Below are 13635 nucleotides of genomic sequence, written 5' to 3'. Positions count from 1 at the left end.
TCTCTTACTTTTTCCATTGTCTTCTCCAGTACCTTTTCTCTTGTAGTATATCTTAGGAATTTTACTACAATAGATCTTGGTTTTTGTTGTGGTTGTGGTTTAGAGGCCAATGCTCTATGTGCCCTTTCTATTTCCATTTCTTGCTGTAGTTCTGGACATCCTAGGGTCTTAGGGATCCACTCTTTTATAAACTCCCTCATATTCTTGCCTTCTTCATCTTCCTTAAGGCCCACTATCTTTATGTTATTTCTTCTGTTATGGTTTTCCATTGTATCTATTTTTTGAGCTAGTAGTTCTTGTGTCTCTTTAGTTTTTTTATTAGATTTCTCCAATTTCTTTTTTAAGTCTTCTACCACCATTTCTGCTGCTACTGCCCGCTCTTCCATCTTGTCCATTTTCTTTCCCATTTCTGTTAAGGTCATCTCCATTTTATTTATTTTCTCTTCTGTGTTGTTTATTCTTTTTCTTAAATCCTTAAATTCCTGTGTTTGCCATTCTTTAAATGACTCCATGTATCCTTTAATAAGAGCAAGTATATCCTTTACCTTGCCTTTCTTTTCTTCTTCTATTTCACTGTACTCTTCCTCTTCCTCTTCTTCTTCCTCTGGGTTGACCATCTGTTGTTTCTTTGGTGCCCTTTCCTCCTCTTCTTTCTTGTTTCTATTGTCTTCTGTGGTCTCTTCTTGCTGCAGGTGTTCTGCAGCTGTCGTTGCCGGCTGTGGAGATCGACTCCCCAGCTGGTCCCCCCTCCTGTCGGTGTGTTCTTTTTCATTCGCATCGCGCAAGCGCGAAGTATCGCGCATGCGCAGTTGCGCACTTTTACTCGGCTCTGCGAGCCATTTTTGTAGTCTATTATTTACCGACCTGAGGGAGCGGGTTTCTCTCTCTGCTGCGGGCCTCTTCGGACAGGTAAGGCCTTCACCTTTTTCCTCCTTTGTCTTCTCTTCCTCTCTTCTTACCGTTGCTTTCGATTTTTCTTTTTTTGTCGCCATCTTCTTTCCACCTTTATACTCACTTTTCTGTAACTTTTATTTCTGTGCCTTTGTGTTTTCCTTTGTTTTTCCCGACTTTTCTGGAGAGGGCTGGAGTTCACCGTCCGGCCACTACTCCATCACGTGACTCCTCCCCACAGATTCAATTATTCTTGATGTACTTTTTTTGATCTGCAGTTTGTTCATGGTGGATTGATATCACTTATTTACATTCTCAAATTATCCCATTTCTATGTGGGTGTTTATCCATTTTGTGAAAAGTATAAAAATTTTTGAAGCCTCATTGATTCTTATATTTTGGGAGTGTCATAAATTAGGAGAAAATTTTTCATTCTTTGTCAATGATTTTTAAGATTAAATTGGATCCATGCCCTTTAACTGCCCTGTTTGGTTTTTCCACGTGAACAGGATAAACTTTTATCGGCATCTCATGAGAAAGTTTTAGCTTTTAGCACGTTGATAGATAGCAAGACGAGCAGTTTTAATGAAATGGAAAGATGGACCCATTTATGCACAGTGGCTACTTGATTTAATGTCATATCTAAGCTTAGGTAATAATAGTAAAGAAAAAAAGTTACTGCTTGACATGCTCTTTATAGAATACTATAATAATTTGGCATTTTTGGTGCTTTAGTGCTGGTTCGTCTGTCTTCTGGAGGCCGTGACTTGACTTGATCTATCTTTGAATTTCTCTTGTAACCTTGATTAGAAGGAGGGTTTAGATTATATTAGGTTTTTTTTTCTTTTCAATAAATGGATTTATAGAGCTTAATTATGACTATCCTGGATAATATCCTTTTTTTCCAGATTTTATTAAGCTATAATGCAATTTGTTATAATAGTATTTAACTGATATATGCATATAATCATTTTAATAGACAATCATATTTTATGATAAGGGATGGAATTTAAAATTTGTCATATTGTGCATTTACTTTAATTTCATGTTATGTATATGTTATTATTTTGTCTTGCTTTATTAATATTTTGTATATGGATTGTATAAGCAATAAAAATATTTTTAAAAAACTCTGCTTTTAGAATGCATTTCCTTTGAAATTGTCTCCATGTTAAGTAAATTAGTGTTGAGAGTAATTTTATCAGGATTTTTTTCCTTAACTTTCCGACACATCTGACTTGTGCACCTTTTCCTTTTTCCAAAATAATTGTTTTTAAATTAAGATTTCCAGAATAAAAATCGTGCTGCTATCTTGGCAGAGCTGAAACAGGAGAAGAAAAAGTTGATAATGCAGAATCAGTCATCCATGAACAACCCAGGAGCCAGGTATATCAGATTTTTTGTTTGAGATTCATTTGAATATCGACAGAAAGAAATGAAATACCTTATAAAGTAAGGTGGACATAGACATGAGGAGTTTTTCTGTACCTGCACCTGCGCATCAGGTTGTGGCCTTCTCTCCATTGTTGACTAGAAGAGTCATCTTATTCAAATGGAAAGACTCTAGATGTCCAACAGTATTTTGATGGTTCTCTCATATTATGTCCTGTTTAAGTTTAGAAAAAAATTAGATATGTATTTGATTCATTGGTGAAGATGCATGGTGACCTTTTATGCCATATTTTCATTTGATGTAAATGTTTTTGATGTGATTAGATGTTCTCACTCTTCCAGATGAGATATAGTCCTACCTTTGTTTTTTGGTTAGTTTTTTTTAATTAGAGTAGGTTAGGTGTTTTTTTTTTAACACATATATAATATTTTTAATGTCTTATGTCTTCACCCAGTGCAGTGTAGGGGGGGACGGACTGAGTTTATACTGTTAAGTTTATCTTGAGATATAAATATATGTGATATTTATTGTATTTTCAGTTTTGTTCCCTTTTCATCATTGTACTGTATTTATTATAAAAACCAATTAAAATGATTGAAAAAGGGAAAGAAAGTAAGGTGGAAGTTGAATTTGATGTGACCAAGATATAATTTTCCTTTTCGCTAATAATATTGCACTCAAACTACAGTAAGTTTCCGATTATCTGAAAGCCTCTTTACAAAGATTTCCAGTTATCCACAAAAATTTTCAGCGGCGACTTGATGTCGCAAGTTGGAAAAAAAAGTTGAAATTTGGGGTTTTTTTACCTGCTGTGCTCAAGTGGGACTCTGACGCACTGTTAGCGCCATTTTTGAATTCAATTAAGCTCTCATGTACTCAAGGTAAGAATTAAACTTTTTCATGCTTGAAAAACCTTTCCTTGTTCTTTGTTGTTGTTTTAACCACTGATACTGTACAAGTATTGTGCTGATGCTGGGATCAAAGCGGGGACCTCAGGCTTCTGGGAAGCTCCAGCCCAAGGGAAGCTGGGGTTCAGGGGAAAGTAAGCGGCATCAGCGTTGGGATCTCCTACAGGTAGGCGGACTGGTTCAACGGAGTTGGCAGTTGAAGTGTCGGAAGCTCCAGGTGATTGGGATCCAGGTTAGAGTTTGTGGCCACGGCGTCAGGAGTTCCGTCAGGTTTGCGACTGTCATCGGGAGCTCCAGTGAGTTGTCAGTTGAGGCTATTGTTTGTGTTGGCATCCGAGGTGTCGGGAACTCCATCAGGTGGGCGGCTGGGGTCATTGTTTATGTTTGCAGCCATGTCAATGGGAGCTCCACTGAGTCTGGATAGTGCCAGGGTTCGGGTCAGCGGCTGTGGCGTCAGGAGCTCCAGTGAGTCAGCGGACATGGCATCAGGAGCTCTGGTGAGTCGGTGGCCAGGGCTAGGGTTCAGGTTGGCAGCCTTGGCATCGGGAGCACCATTGGGTTGGCGGTTGAGGCCAGGGGTTGAGTTCGATGCGGGGATCTTGAGCGACTGGGCAGGATCGGCGGTGGCGTTGGGGAAGTGTCGGGATCGGCGACAGCTGATACCAGTATTCTGCAGCTTAAACTGGGATGCAGATCTGATATGGAGAAAATTCAGTTAACCAATACACGTCCGGTTCTGAATGTTTTGGATAATCAGAAGCGTACTGTATATCAGAAATTCTCATCTTTTCTTTCTCTATTTCTATCAATAAACAAGTTTTAAAGTTACAAATCTTTTTGGATAAGAAGAAATGTAGGCAAAGCTTGTACATTTGTGGAATATGCTAACTTTCAATGTTAAATTATATTTTTAACTTCATTGGGAATGTAGTTCATAAGTGATGCATTTATTCACTTTTCCAGTGAAATCAGAAAAAATAGGAACAGAATTGGGCCATTTGTCCCATCTAGCCTGCTCTACCGTTCAAATCATGGCTGATGTATTCTTCCTTTCAACCCTTTTCCTGCCTCCCCCACCCCCCAAAAAAAAACCTCTGAAGTCCTTAATAATCAAGATCATGGTCCACAGATACACATCTGAGATTTTAAAATCATTTGCTTCACCATTGCATTTTCAATATTTGAGTGAAATTACTCAAACGGCCATCCAAAGGCTTGCTGTTTCTTTATAGTTCTGTTTTACATGAATAATAATTTTGGGAGTGGGGAGAAATAACTTGGGGTTTACAATTTTCATTAAAATAAATTACGTTTTGTTCATTTGTCTTCAAGATTCCTTTTATTGTCATATAATACCAAAAAAAAAGTAATTTTAATAATATACTTCAACTTTTGCCAGCTGTAAGGCAGAGTTGCCATCAGCATTGCCCAGTGCCCCTAACAACAGTGAAAGAGAATCAAAAGAGAGTCCCTTCAGAGACACTAAGTGTCCATAGATTTGGCTTAATTTAACCTTTTGTAAATTATTGATGCTAGAGTTAAATATTGCTTAAAATAAAACCTTTTTTTCTGATCTATTAAGTTATGTAGAACAGAATTAGGAATGTGTCATGTTGTACTTTGAGAACCCTGGAGTTATTTGTCTTGGCCTCTGCAATCATTGTTAGCCTGTGTAATCTCTTAAGACTACCCTTGGTCACTTCTATCCTTTGAGCAATATGATTTGTGGGCTATGCTATTGATATAGGAAGTGTGGAATCTCAGAAAATATTGTACTCATTGCCTCTCTAATTTTTATTTTCACAATAGCTGTGCTGTATAAAATGCATACATTTTAATGAGTTTGTAAATACTAGAATTAAATGGAATTGTTCCCACATACTCAGTAGGTTTGGTACTGATTAGGAAGAGAAAAGAGTTTGTTTTGGGTTGATGACTCTTTATTAACTTGAAACACATTCTTTCTCCACAGATGCTGCCTGAGCTGGATATTTCTGGCATTCTGTTTTTTTTCAAACATATGATGTATTTTTCATTTGTACATTCATTCAGTGGAAACTTACAAGACCTCCAATCTGTGTTCATGTATAATGTGCAGTGTGATTTGAATTCATCTCCATAATTTTATTATGTTTGAGTTAATGATCATATATCCAAGTTCCTTTTGTCCAACCATACTGTGTGGACTGCACAAAGAAATATTTGAATAATTGAAATGCTTTGTCTAACCTTCATGTTACTTATTTGTAGTATCCCTCTGTCAAGACCTGCTTTTGCTAAGGATTTTCGGGACCATGCTGAACAACAGCATATAGCAGCACAACAGAAAGCTGCCTTACAGGTAATTTGGGGGAAAAAACCGATTTTATTATTAGACCTGATGACTTAAGAATTATATTCAAGTCTTTACATGTTCAATACCCAGTATCCGAAATGCTTGGGACCAGATGTTTTTAGGTTTTTTTACAGGTTTCAGACCAATGGAACTAAGCAGCACAGTATCATCATTTGGTTAAACAACAACAAACAACAGCAGGCTTTTTAAGTGCCAACATGATGCCACAAGTGGGAAAATGCTTATGAAATAATGTTTAGTACTTACTAAACAAAAACTTGATCTCTGCTTACAAAAGAAGATAAATGCAGCCCAAATGCTACAAATTCTCCTCAATGGCTTTTTCAAATGTTTCCTACAGTGTCATTTGCCTCATTAACAACGGTTTTGTCTTTTGCTGCCGCTGGTCCCCACTCCTGCTCAGGAGCCTGAGGTGACTTCTTTGATGCGGATGGCACTACACCTGATGTTGAGAATGGAGTCGCTGCAGCCAATGACTTGGACATTTGGCATCTTCCCAGCTAGAAGCAAAGATTTAGTTTTGTCCCACAGAGCTCTGTTACCAAACTGGTGCCAACATAGTCAAGTTAGGTGATAAATTTTTTTCAACTAGTGATGTCATGTCAGCACTAAAATATTTTGGTTTTTGGATCTTTTTGTTTTTCGGTTCTTCAGATACGGGGTACTCAACCTATAGTGTGAAAAGCAGGATGGAAATTGTAAATTGTAATCTGTTCATACATGAATTTTCTACCAATTAACAGTTTTTAAAAATATTTTATTTTTGTTTTTCCATAAATATACGTAGAAAAAGTCTCCAATATTTTATATTTTTCCTTACAAAAAACAAACAAAACAGAATAACCCCTCCTATTCACCCCCACCTTCCTTTCACAATATGAATTCACACACCATCAGGGCTCACATTTATGTTGACCATCAAAAATTCTATATGGGGAAGTCACTTGCATTTATGCTATAACAGCATTTATCATTATCCTTTTTATTATTGATTTATAACTACAATTTGGCCCTGATATTATCCTATATGGGTGCCATAGCTTAATAAATATGTCATATTTTTTCTTAATATGTAATTGTTCCATAGGTATGCAACTATTCATTTCAGTAGTCCATCGTGCTATATGTAGAGGGGAATTGGATTTCCCAGCAATCACAATACATTTCTTAGCCACTGCTAAAAACTATTTTAACAAATGAAATTTAGAATTTAGTTAATTTATTACTTATTTCAATGAAGTAACTTAAAAGATAAAGCTCCAGGTTTCCTGTGAAGGCCACCCCATTATCCCTGTTAACATTTCAGTAATATCCTACTAGAAAGATCTTACTTTCACACACAACCATGCAGCATATTTCAGATTTTGATTTGTGCAACTTCTATGGTGTGAAATATAATTGGTGCAAAATAAATGATATTGTATTAATCCATATCTTGCATTTATAATTGATGTCATGCTATCCAAACACCAATCAGACCAATGTCTTTCCATTATTGCAACAACTAGATCTGACTACCATCTATCAGGATCTCTATGAACCTGGAGAGCATTGTACATCTTAGTTATAAATTTAGGTGGATTCCCCAGCCAAATCGTTTGTTCCATTTCAGTAATTTCAACTGGGGCCAAACTTGGGCCCCATCTTTCTCTTGGGGATGATCTTAGCTGGAGAAAACAAAAGAAAGTCCCATTAGGCACTCCATATTTTATTTGTTAATTGTACAAAAGACGCAAGAGATCTCTCCATATTACAATCATCAGTATATCTTAATTCTTTATCATATCATGAATTCAATATTTTGTTACCCAGATTCACAAGCAGCTATATGTTTTTATATGTTCTTTCTTTGGCTTGGCTTCGCGGACGAAGATTTATGGAGGGGGTAAAAAGTCCACGTCAGCTGCAGGCTCGTTTGTGGCTGACAAGTCCGATGCGGGACAGGCAGACACGGTTGCAGTGGTTGCAGGGGAAAATTGGTTGGTTGGGGTTGGGTGTTGGGTTTTTCCTCCTTTGCCTTTTGTCAGTGAGGTGGGCTCTGCGGTCTTCTTCAAAGGAGGTTGCTGCCCGCCAAACTGTGAGGAGCCAAGATGCACGGTTTGAGGCGTTATCAGCCCACTGGCGGTGGTCAATGTGGCAGGCACCAAGAGATTTCTTTAGGCAGTCCTTGTACCTTTTCTTTGGTGCACCTCTGTCACGGTGGCCAGTGGAGAGCTCGCCATATAATGGTGTTCTTAATGATACAATTGCTTTTTCTTCCCAATACACTTATTTAATTCTTACCATATTCTAATCATATGTATTAATATAGGGTCGTCTGTCTTTTTTGTTATTAACTTAACATTCCACTTATAAATAAAGTCCTTCGCTGTTCTTCTATTGAATTCAATCCCATTCGGATCTAAGAAGGGAGATTTTCTTCTTCAAAAAAAGAATGATAAAAATCTTATTTGTGCTGATAAATAATATATCTTAAAGTCTGGAAGTCTATGTCCTCCCAATTTATAGTCCCATGTTAGCTTTTCCAGTGAAATTCTCGGCACTTTGTAATTCCATAGGAATCGCCTTATGTAATTATTCAATAATTTAAAGAAATTTTTAGGTAGTACTATAGGCAATGATTGAAAAAAATTCTGTAATCTTGGCATCATCATCATTTTAATACAATATACTTTTCCCACTAGATCAGGGGTGTCAAACTCAAATTCACGGAGGGCCAAAATTAAAAACTTGGACTAAGTCGAGGGCCGAACTAAATATTTATTGAAAATTTTCAACAACATCTGCATGTTTTCTCTTCTTTCAACATATGTAATGTTAAACTTTTTCTTATTAAAATAAATGTTTAATAATAGTTTTGGATAAACTCTTTCCAGAAGCATTAACAAATGAGAAATAAAATATTCAATAAATAATATTTCTCTATAGAGGATTTGTCAAATGTTGCTAGTGTGCTGTCGAATAGTAAAATCTGAGGGTTATTGAGAATGTGGGAGAATAACATGATTCCTGAAACAATCAAATGGGTGACTGATTGTGGGCATGAACTCTAGCAGGGTTATTTGCCATGCCCTTTTTCCATTGGTACAGATATCCTTTGATTTACACACTTTTCAAGTTTTATGCCTAATGAGCTTGTATCCAGGTGCAGGACCATTTTTAACCAGGAATATATTTATCACTGTGACTCAAAACTATTTGAAGATCGTTTTATCCTGAGATTAAAGGCCTGTGTGCGGGAGGGCGGGGTTTGCGGGCGATCGGGTTGGACAACGACAGTGCGGGGGCATCGGCTCTCGCTGCAGGGCGGCATCTCGGCGGATCAGCGGCCCCGTCACCGTGAGTCGCGGATCGGCCTGCGGCAGGGAGGGGGAGTGGGCTACGGTCCTGGCGAGGTCAGGCCCGAAGCCTCCGGTTCCGGGCGCTGGGAAGCGGCCTTGGCTTCCCCTGACACCGGCCAGGCCCCAAAACCAGAGTCCACGGTGAGACCCTGCAACGTAAACACAGGAGGTGGGGGCGATTAGCAGGCTGACGCCAATGCATTCTGGGATTTGTTGTATTACTGTGCATGCGCTATACTGGCGCGGTGGCCAGCGGGCCACCTCTAATACATTTTTGAAATGATCTTGCGGGCCAAATATAATTATATCGCGGGCCAAATCTGGCCCGCGGGCCAGAGTTTGACATGTGCGCACTAGATCTTTCCATTTCCGTAAATCTTTCACTCTTTTTTTCTAAGAGGAGTGTAATTAAATTTATGTTCTGTAAATTATTATGTCATTATTCCTAAATATTTGATTCCATCTATCTTCCATTTAAATCTGCTATCTTTTTGATATCTTTCATAATAAAAATTTTTCGATGGCATTATCTCACTCTTGACCATATTTATTTCATAACCTGATATTCTTCCATATTTTTCTTATGTTTGCAATTTCATCAAGGATTTAGCCGGGTCAGATATGTATAATCACATGCAAATCAGCTCCAAAGAAACTAATTTTATATTCTTCCTGTCCAACTTTGAAGCTCTTAATGTCCAGATCTCTCCTTATAATCTCCGCCAGTGGTTCAATAGCTAGGATAAAGAGTGGCAGGGACAGAGAATACCCCTGTCTAACTGATCTACTCAAGGGGAAAGCCACTGACATCTGAATGTTGGTTATAATTTTGGCTTGTGGTTTATGGTAAAGGGTTCGTATCCATTTTATAAATTTTCTGCCTATACCAAATTTTTCCATTGTTTTAAATAAGAAAGACCATTCTAATCAATCAAATGCATTTTCTGCATTTAGAGAGATGGTTATGCTTGAATTCAACTTTGATTTTGCCCTATGTATAATATTAAATAGTCTACTTAGACTATCTGCAGTGTCTTCCTTTGACAAATCCCTCCTGATCTGTATGTATTAATTTTGGTAAATGTTGTCCCAGTCTATTAGTTAATGCCTTTTTTAATACTTGGTGGGGGGGGGGGGGGGGGGAGAAATCAGCTGATTTTCAAAAAAAATGAAACAATCCTATGTTGGCTATGCATTGACTTTTACACAAAGTCAAGCTTGACTTATGCCAAAATCATTAATTCTAAATTTACTGCTTTCTGGATACTTTAATGGCATTTCATCAAATTCAACAGAACTTTCCTGAGTTGAAGTTGAAGGCTTAATATTCTTTAGATTTTCTTTTACTGGTTGCATGAAAAGCATGTACGAGGGATACTAGATAAGTAAGTGATTAGTGAATATTATCTATGTTAAAAGATTCCTCAATTTTTTGGGATATGGTGTTTGCCAAACTGAGTTTATGATGTGCAAGATATTTTCCATTCCGGCACAAGATCAGAGGTTGAAGGTACAGTTTTACTGATATTTGGGAGTAGATGGTAATCTGCTGAGGTGTGAGAAAATAGGACATAAGATTCCATACACAAGCCGAGGTGCACCACTTTGCCTTCGTAAACACAAAGTAATTGTTGCAACCAGTCTTAACAGCAATAGGTGCAGACTATTTAGCAGTTTATATTCTGAAATCCTGGCTTATTGGTGATATAACTGTGTTTTTCTTCATAATATAAGGTGCGGATCTTTCTACATATAAGGCAGAACAACCAAGTGACTAGCTCATAATTTAATTGTGCTTAACATCCAAATCTTGTAAATTTGAGTTGTATTTGGTCAACTCGAACTATTATACCAGTATGGATTTCGATCCAAAGACCCATTTGTTAGTTCAATTGAACACTAAGATTTTTTTAAAATCAGTTTTCCAACACCATTTGTTTGTGGAATAAAAAGTTGTTTTCTTAATACCATGATAAACAAATTTGGCATTCACCTCTGCTCTCAAGAGATACGATCAACAGCAATTGCTACACTTAACAATACTTTATTGTACAGCACCAAAAAAAAGCACATAAATCTTTTAACAGTAACTTGTTATTTAAGTTAATCAGTTGTCTATTTACTTGATTTCAGTTATTTTCAAATCAGATTACTAATATTTTCCAATGGGTAGAGTTGGTCTAGGCATTTGTTTGCTAGTTCATTCATTTGAGCTGGTAATATTGTATTTGCTGTGTTTAAACCAAATAGACTAGATATCATACATAATGATAACACAATGTTTGTTTAAAGCAAAAATCTAATATGAATTCTTTCATTTGATCCTTAGCATGCACATGCACACTCATCAGGATACTTCATAACTCAGGACTCCGCATTTGGAAATCTTATTCTCCCTGTGTTGCCTCGTTTGGATCCAGAATAGGCACTGGAAAACAATCACGATGGGGATTTTTTTTCTTGAACCAGACTATTTGTTGCTCCTGAGAACACCAATAAAGGGAAGTGAACTTTCATCAGTTGCTCCATTTGAAAGAGGGAAGCAGATGCCCAAATTTTGTTAACCAATCATTAGAAATACCTTGTGGTTTGTACAACAGTCCCTCATTTATCGTTAAATTCACCAGCAATGAAAAAATGCCAAGTATTTTACAAATTAACAGTGTGCACAATCTTGGACATCAGGAACTTGTCAAATAGTAAGAGTACCTCTATGATCAAGATTCTTCTGCAAGAAGGTTATTACATTATATACTCGATGCGGATTCATCGAAATACCCAGAAAATAAGGGTCTGCTGCCACCTTATGCTACTTTATTTAAAATGGATTTGTCAAGCTCCTGGTAAACTAAGGAAATTTAGAAATGTACATGAATGAGAAGAGATTTCTGTGGGTCTACTTTAGAAATCTTGATTGTATATAAATGCATTCTATTCATTAATTCAGTTTAAGCTCCAATAATGTCTCTGTAAATATTTTTTAAGGTTTTATGGAATATCAAATTATATCCATCTTCCTAATTGTATTATATTTCTCTATTTTAGTTGAATCTTGGATTTTGAGTGAAACTATTCACACTTTTAGTTCTTAAATGCCCAAGTACAGAACAACATGACGTAATGTTCATTTAGTTACTAACTTTGGAATTATAATGCAGTACTAACTTGTGGATTGTTCAATCATTTGCTTACTCCCAAAACAAAATTACAAAATCACTAAACTTGTAACATCAAATAATTACTTTTATTTTTTACAGACCATTGTTTGATCTTGTGTAATTGTTACAGATGGCACTAGATGCAATCAAATCAAACAATTGTCAAGTAAACGAATAAGTTCAGTGGAAGGAGATAAGCAGATGGCTCCCCTGTAGGTTCAACATTCTTTATTCAATGAGAGCCTAGTCTTGAGCGAGCATGATTGTAGATGACATCCAAGACTGGTCTATTGGGAGTTTTCCAACAGGGGGATTGTTGTATTTAGCCTTGATTGAGGAGAGGCTAGAGAAGCAACCAAGACATTCGTTGCTGACATTAAATCTTTACTGGTAGTGTGGATGTCACGGGTGGGATCTGGTAAGCTGTTGTGACTAATGATATTCACCAACTAGGTTATAATTGCTACTTGAAAAGATTCCAGAGGGTAAATTGTACCTTTGCAAGCTGTTGAGATCTGGATGGGAGGACGAATTAGTGCAGATAAAAGGTGGGGACAGCAAATTGTTCAACTAAATTTTTAACTTGAAAATATTTGGAGCAGATGAAACTAATTTGATCTCTCTTCCCAAAAAAGCAATCAGTCACAAGTTTGTTGTAACTGCAAATTGTTTCCTTGGTGTTATCAGGATTGCCAGTATTGCAGAGTTAAAAGTATGCAAACTCTTCAGCTACACTGGTCTATTTCTTTGCATAATGGCGTTTGAGCTCCACTTCATCCTTCAACTTCCACTTTTTTCATAACCCTTCATTTATTTACCTTCCTCTTGTATTCATACAAATTTATGAACCAGGAACAGTCCCATCAAGTCTGCTCTGCATTTGAAATATGGAACCCAATTTAAACCATTGCAAAAAATCCACTTTAAGGAACCATGGATTTGAATGACTCGTGTATTTTGTGAGGACAGAATTGTTCACAATTTAATAAAATTATATTTTGAATGCAAATTGAATTAAACTTCAAAGAAAACCAGTAGAGCAGATGGCAGATTCCACAATTGGGTCCAGAATGTAAACATTCTTTTCAGGTGATGGCGGTTAAATGCATGTAGCACAAAAAAGCTGTTTTTAAATGACTGTGCCTATTTCAAATAGTCATTTTATTTTGCCTAGTTTGGTATCTGTGAATTCCTATTTCTCCAGATCTACCTGCTTTCTCTTGGGCATCAGGTGTTTGCTTCATTATAGATTTGAAAAAAATATTGCAAGCCTTTCAACCAAACTCAGTCATTCAATTACTGGTATCTCCCAGACCTTGGCAAAGGTTGATTATTTCAATGGAATGGAAGGATTATTTCTAGGTAAGTATTCTGTCCACATGATTTCAATGTGATTCACGAAAACATTGAAAAAAAAACTACCTACCATTTGTGATGTTTTAAAATTACTGATGATTACAATTATTTTTTTTTAATTGTTTCATAGATCCAAACTTTGAACTCAGTGGGTTGCATTTTCCTTGTGCTCCTCTTGTTTTTAAAAAAAAAATTAATACGAATGATATTATTTTGCAGGTACCTTCATTCC

General features: G+C 36.7%; 1 protein-coding gene across 5 annotated transcripts in view; it reads left to right on the top strand.

Moving 5' to 3' along the window:
* inip (ints3 and nabp interacting protein) overlaps window positions 1-13084 on the top strand; it is a 39856-nt gene extending 26772 nt beyond the window's left edge. For 3 of the 5 annotated variants that reach the window (XM_069923362.1, XM_069923390.1, XM_069923352.1), the window contains exons 3-5: window positions 2175-2277; window positions 5443-5533; window positions 11219-13084. In XM_069923362.1, the coding sequence (XP_069779463.1) occupies window positions 2175-2277; window positions 5443-5533; window positions 11219-11314 (290 nt within the window). In that variant the 3' untranslated portion in view covers window positions 11315-13084. The remainder of the gene's footprint in view (window positions 1-2174; window positions 2278-5442; window positions 5534-11218) is intronic. The other 2 variants (XM_069923382.1, XM_069923372.1) reach the window with 1 other exon arrangement.
* Window positions 13085-13635: the final 551 nt, after the last annotated feature.

The sequence above is a fragment of the Narcine bancroftii genome, chromosome 1 (assembly GCF_036971445.1).
Source record: "Narcine bancroftii isolate sNarBan1 chromosome 1, sNarBan1.hap1, whole genome shotgun sequence".
In the NCBI taxonomy this organism is placed as follows: Eukaryota; Metazoa; Chordata; class Chondrichthyes; order Torpediniformes; family Narcinidae; genus Narcine; species Narcine bancroftii.
This window is presented reverse-complemented; position numbering and strand designations above follow the sequence as displayed.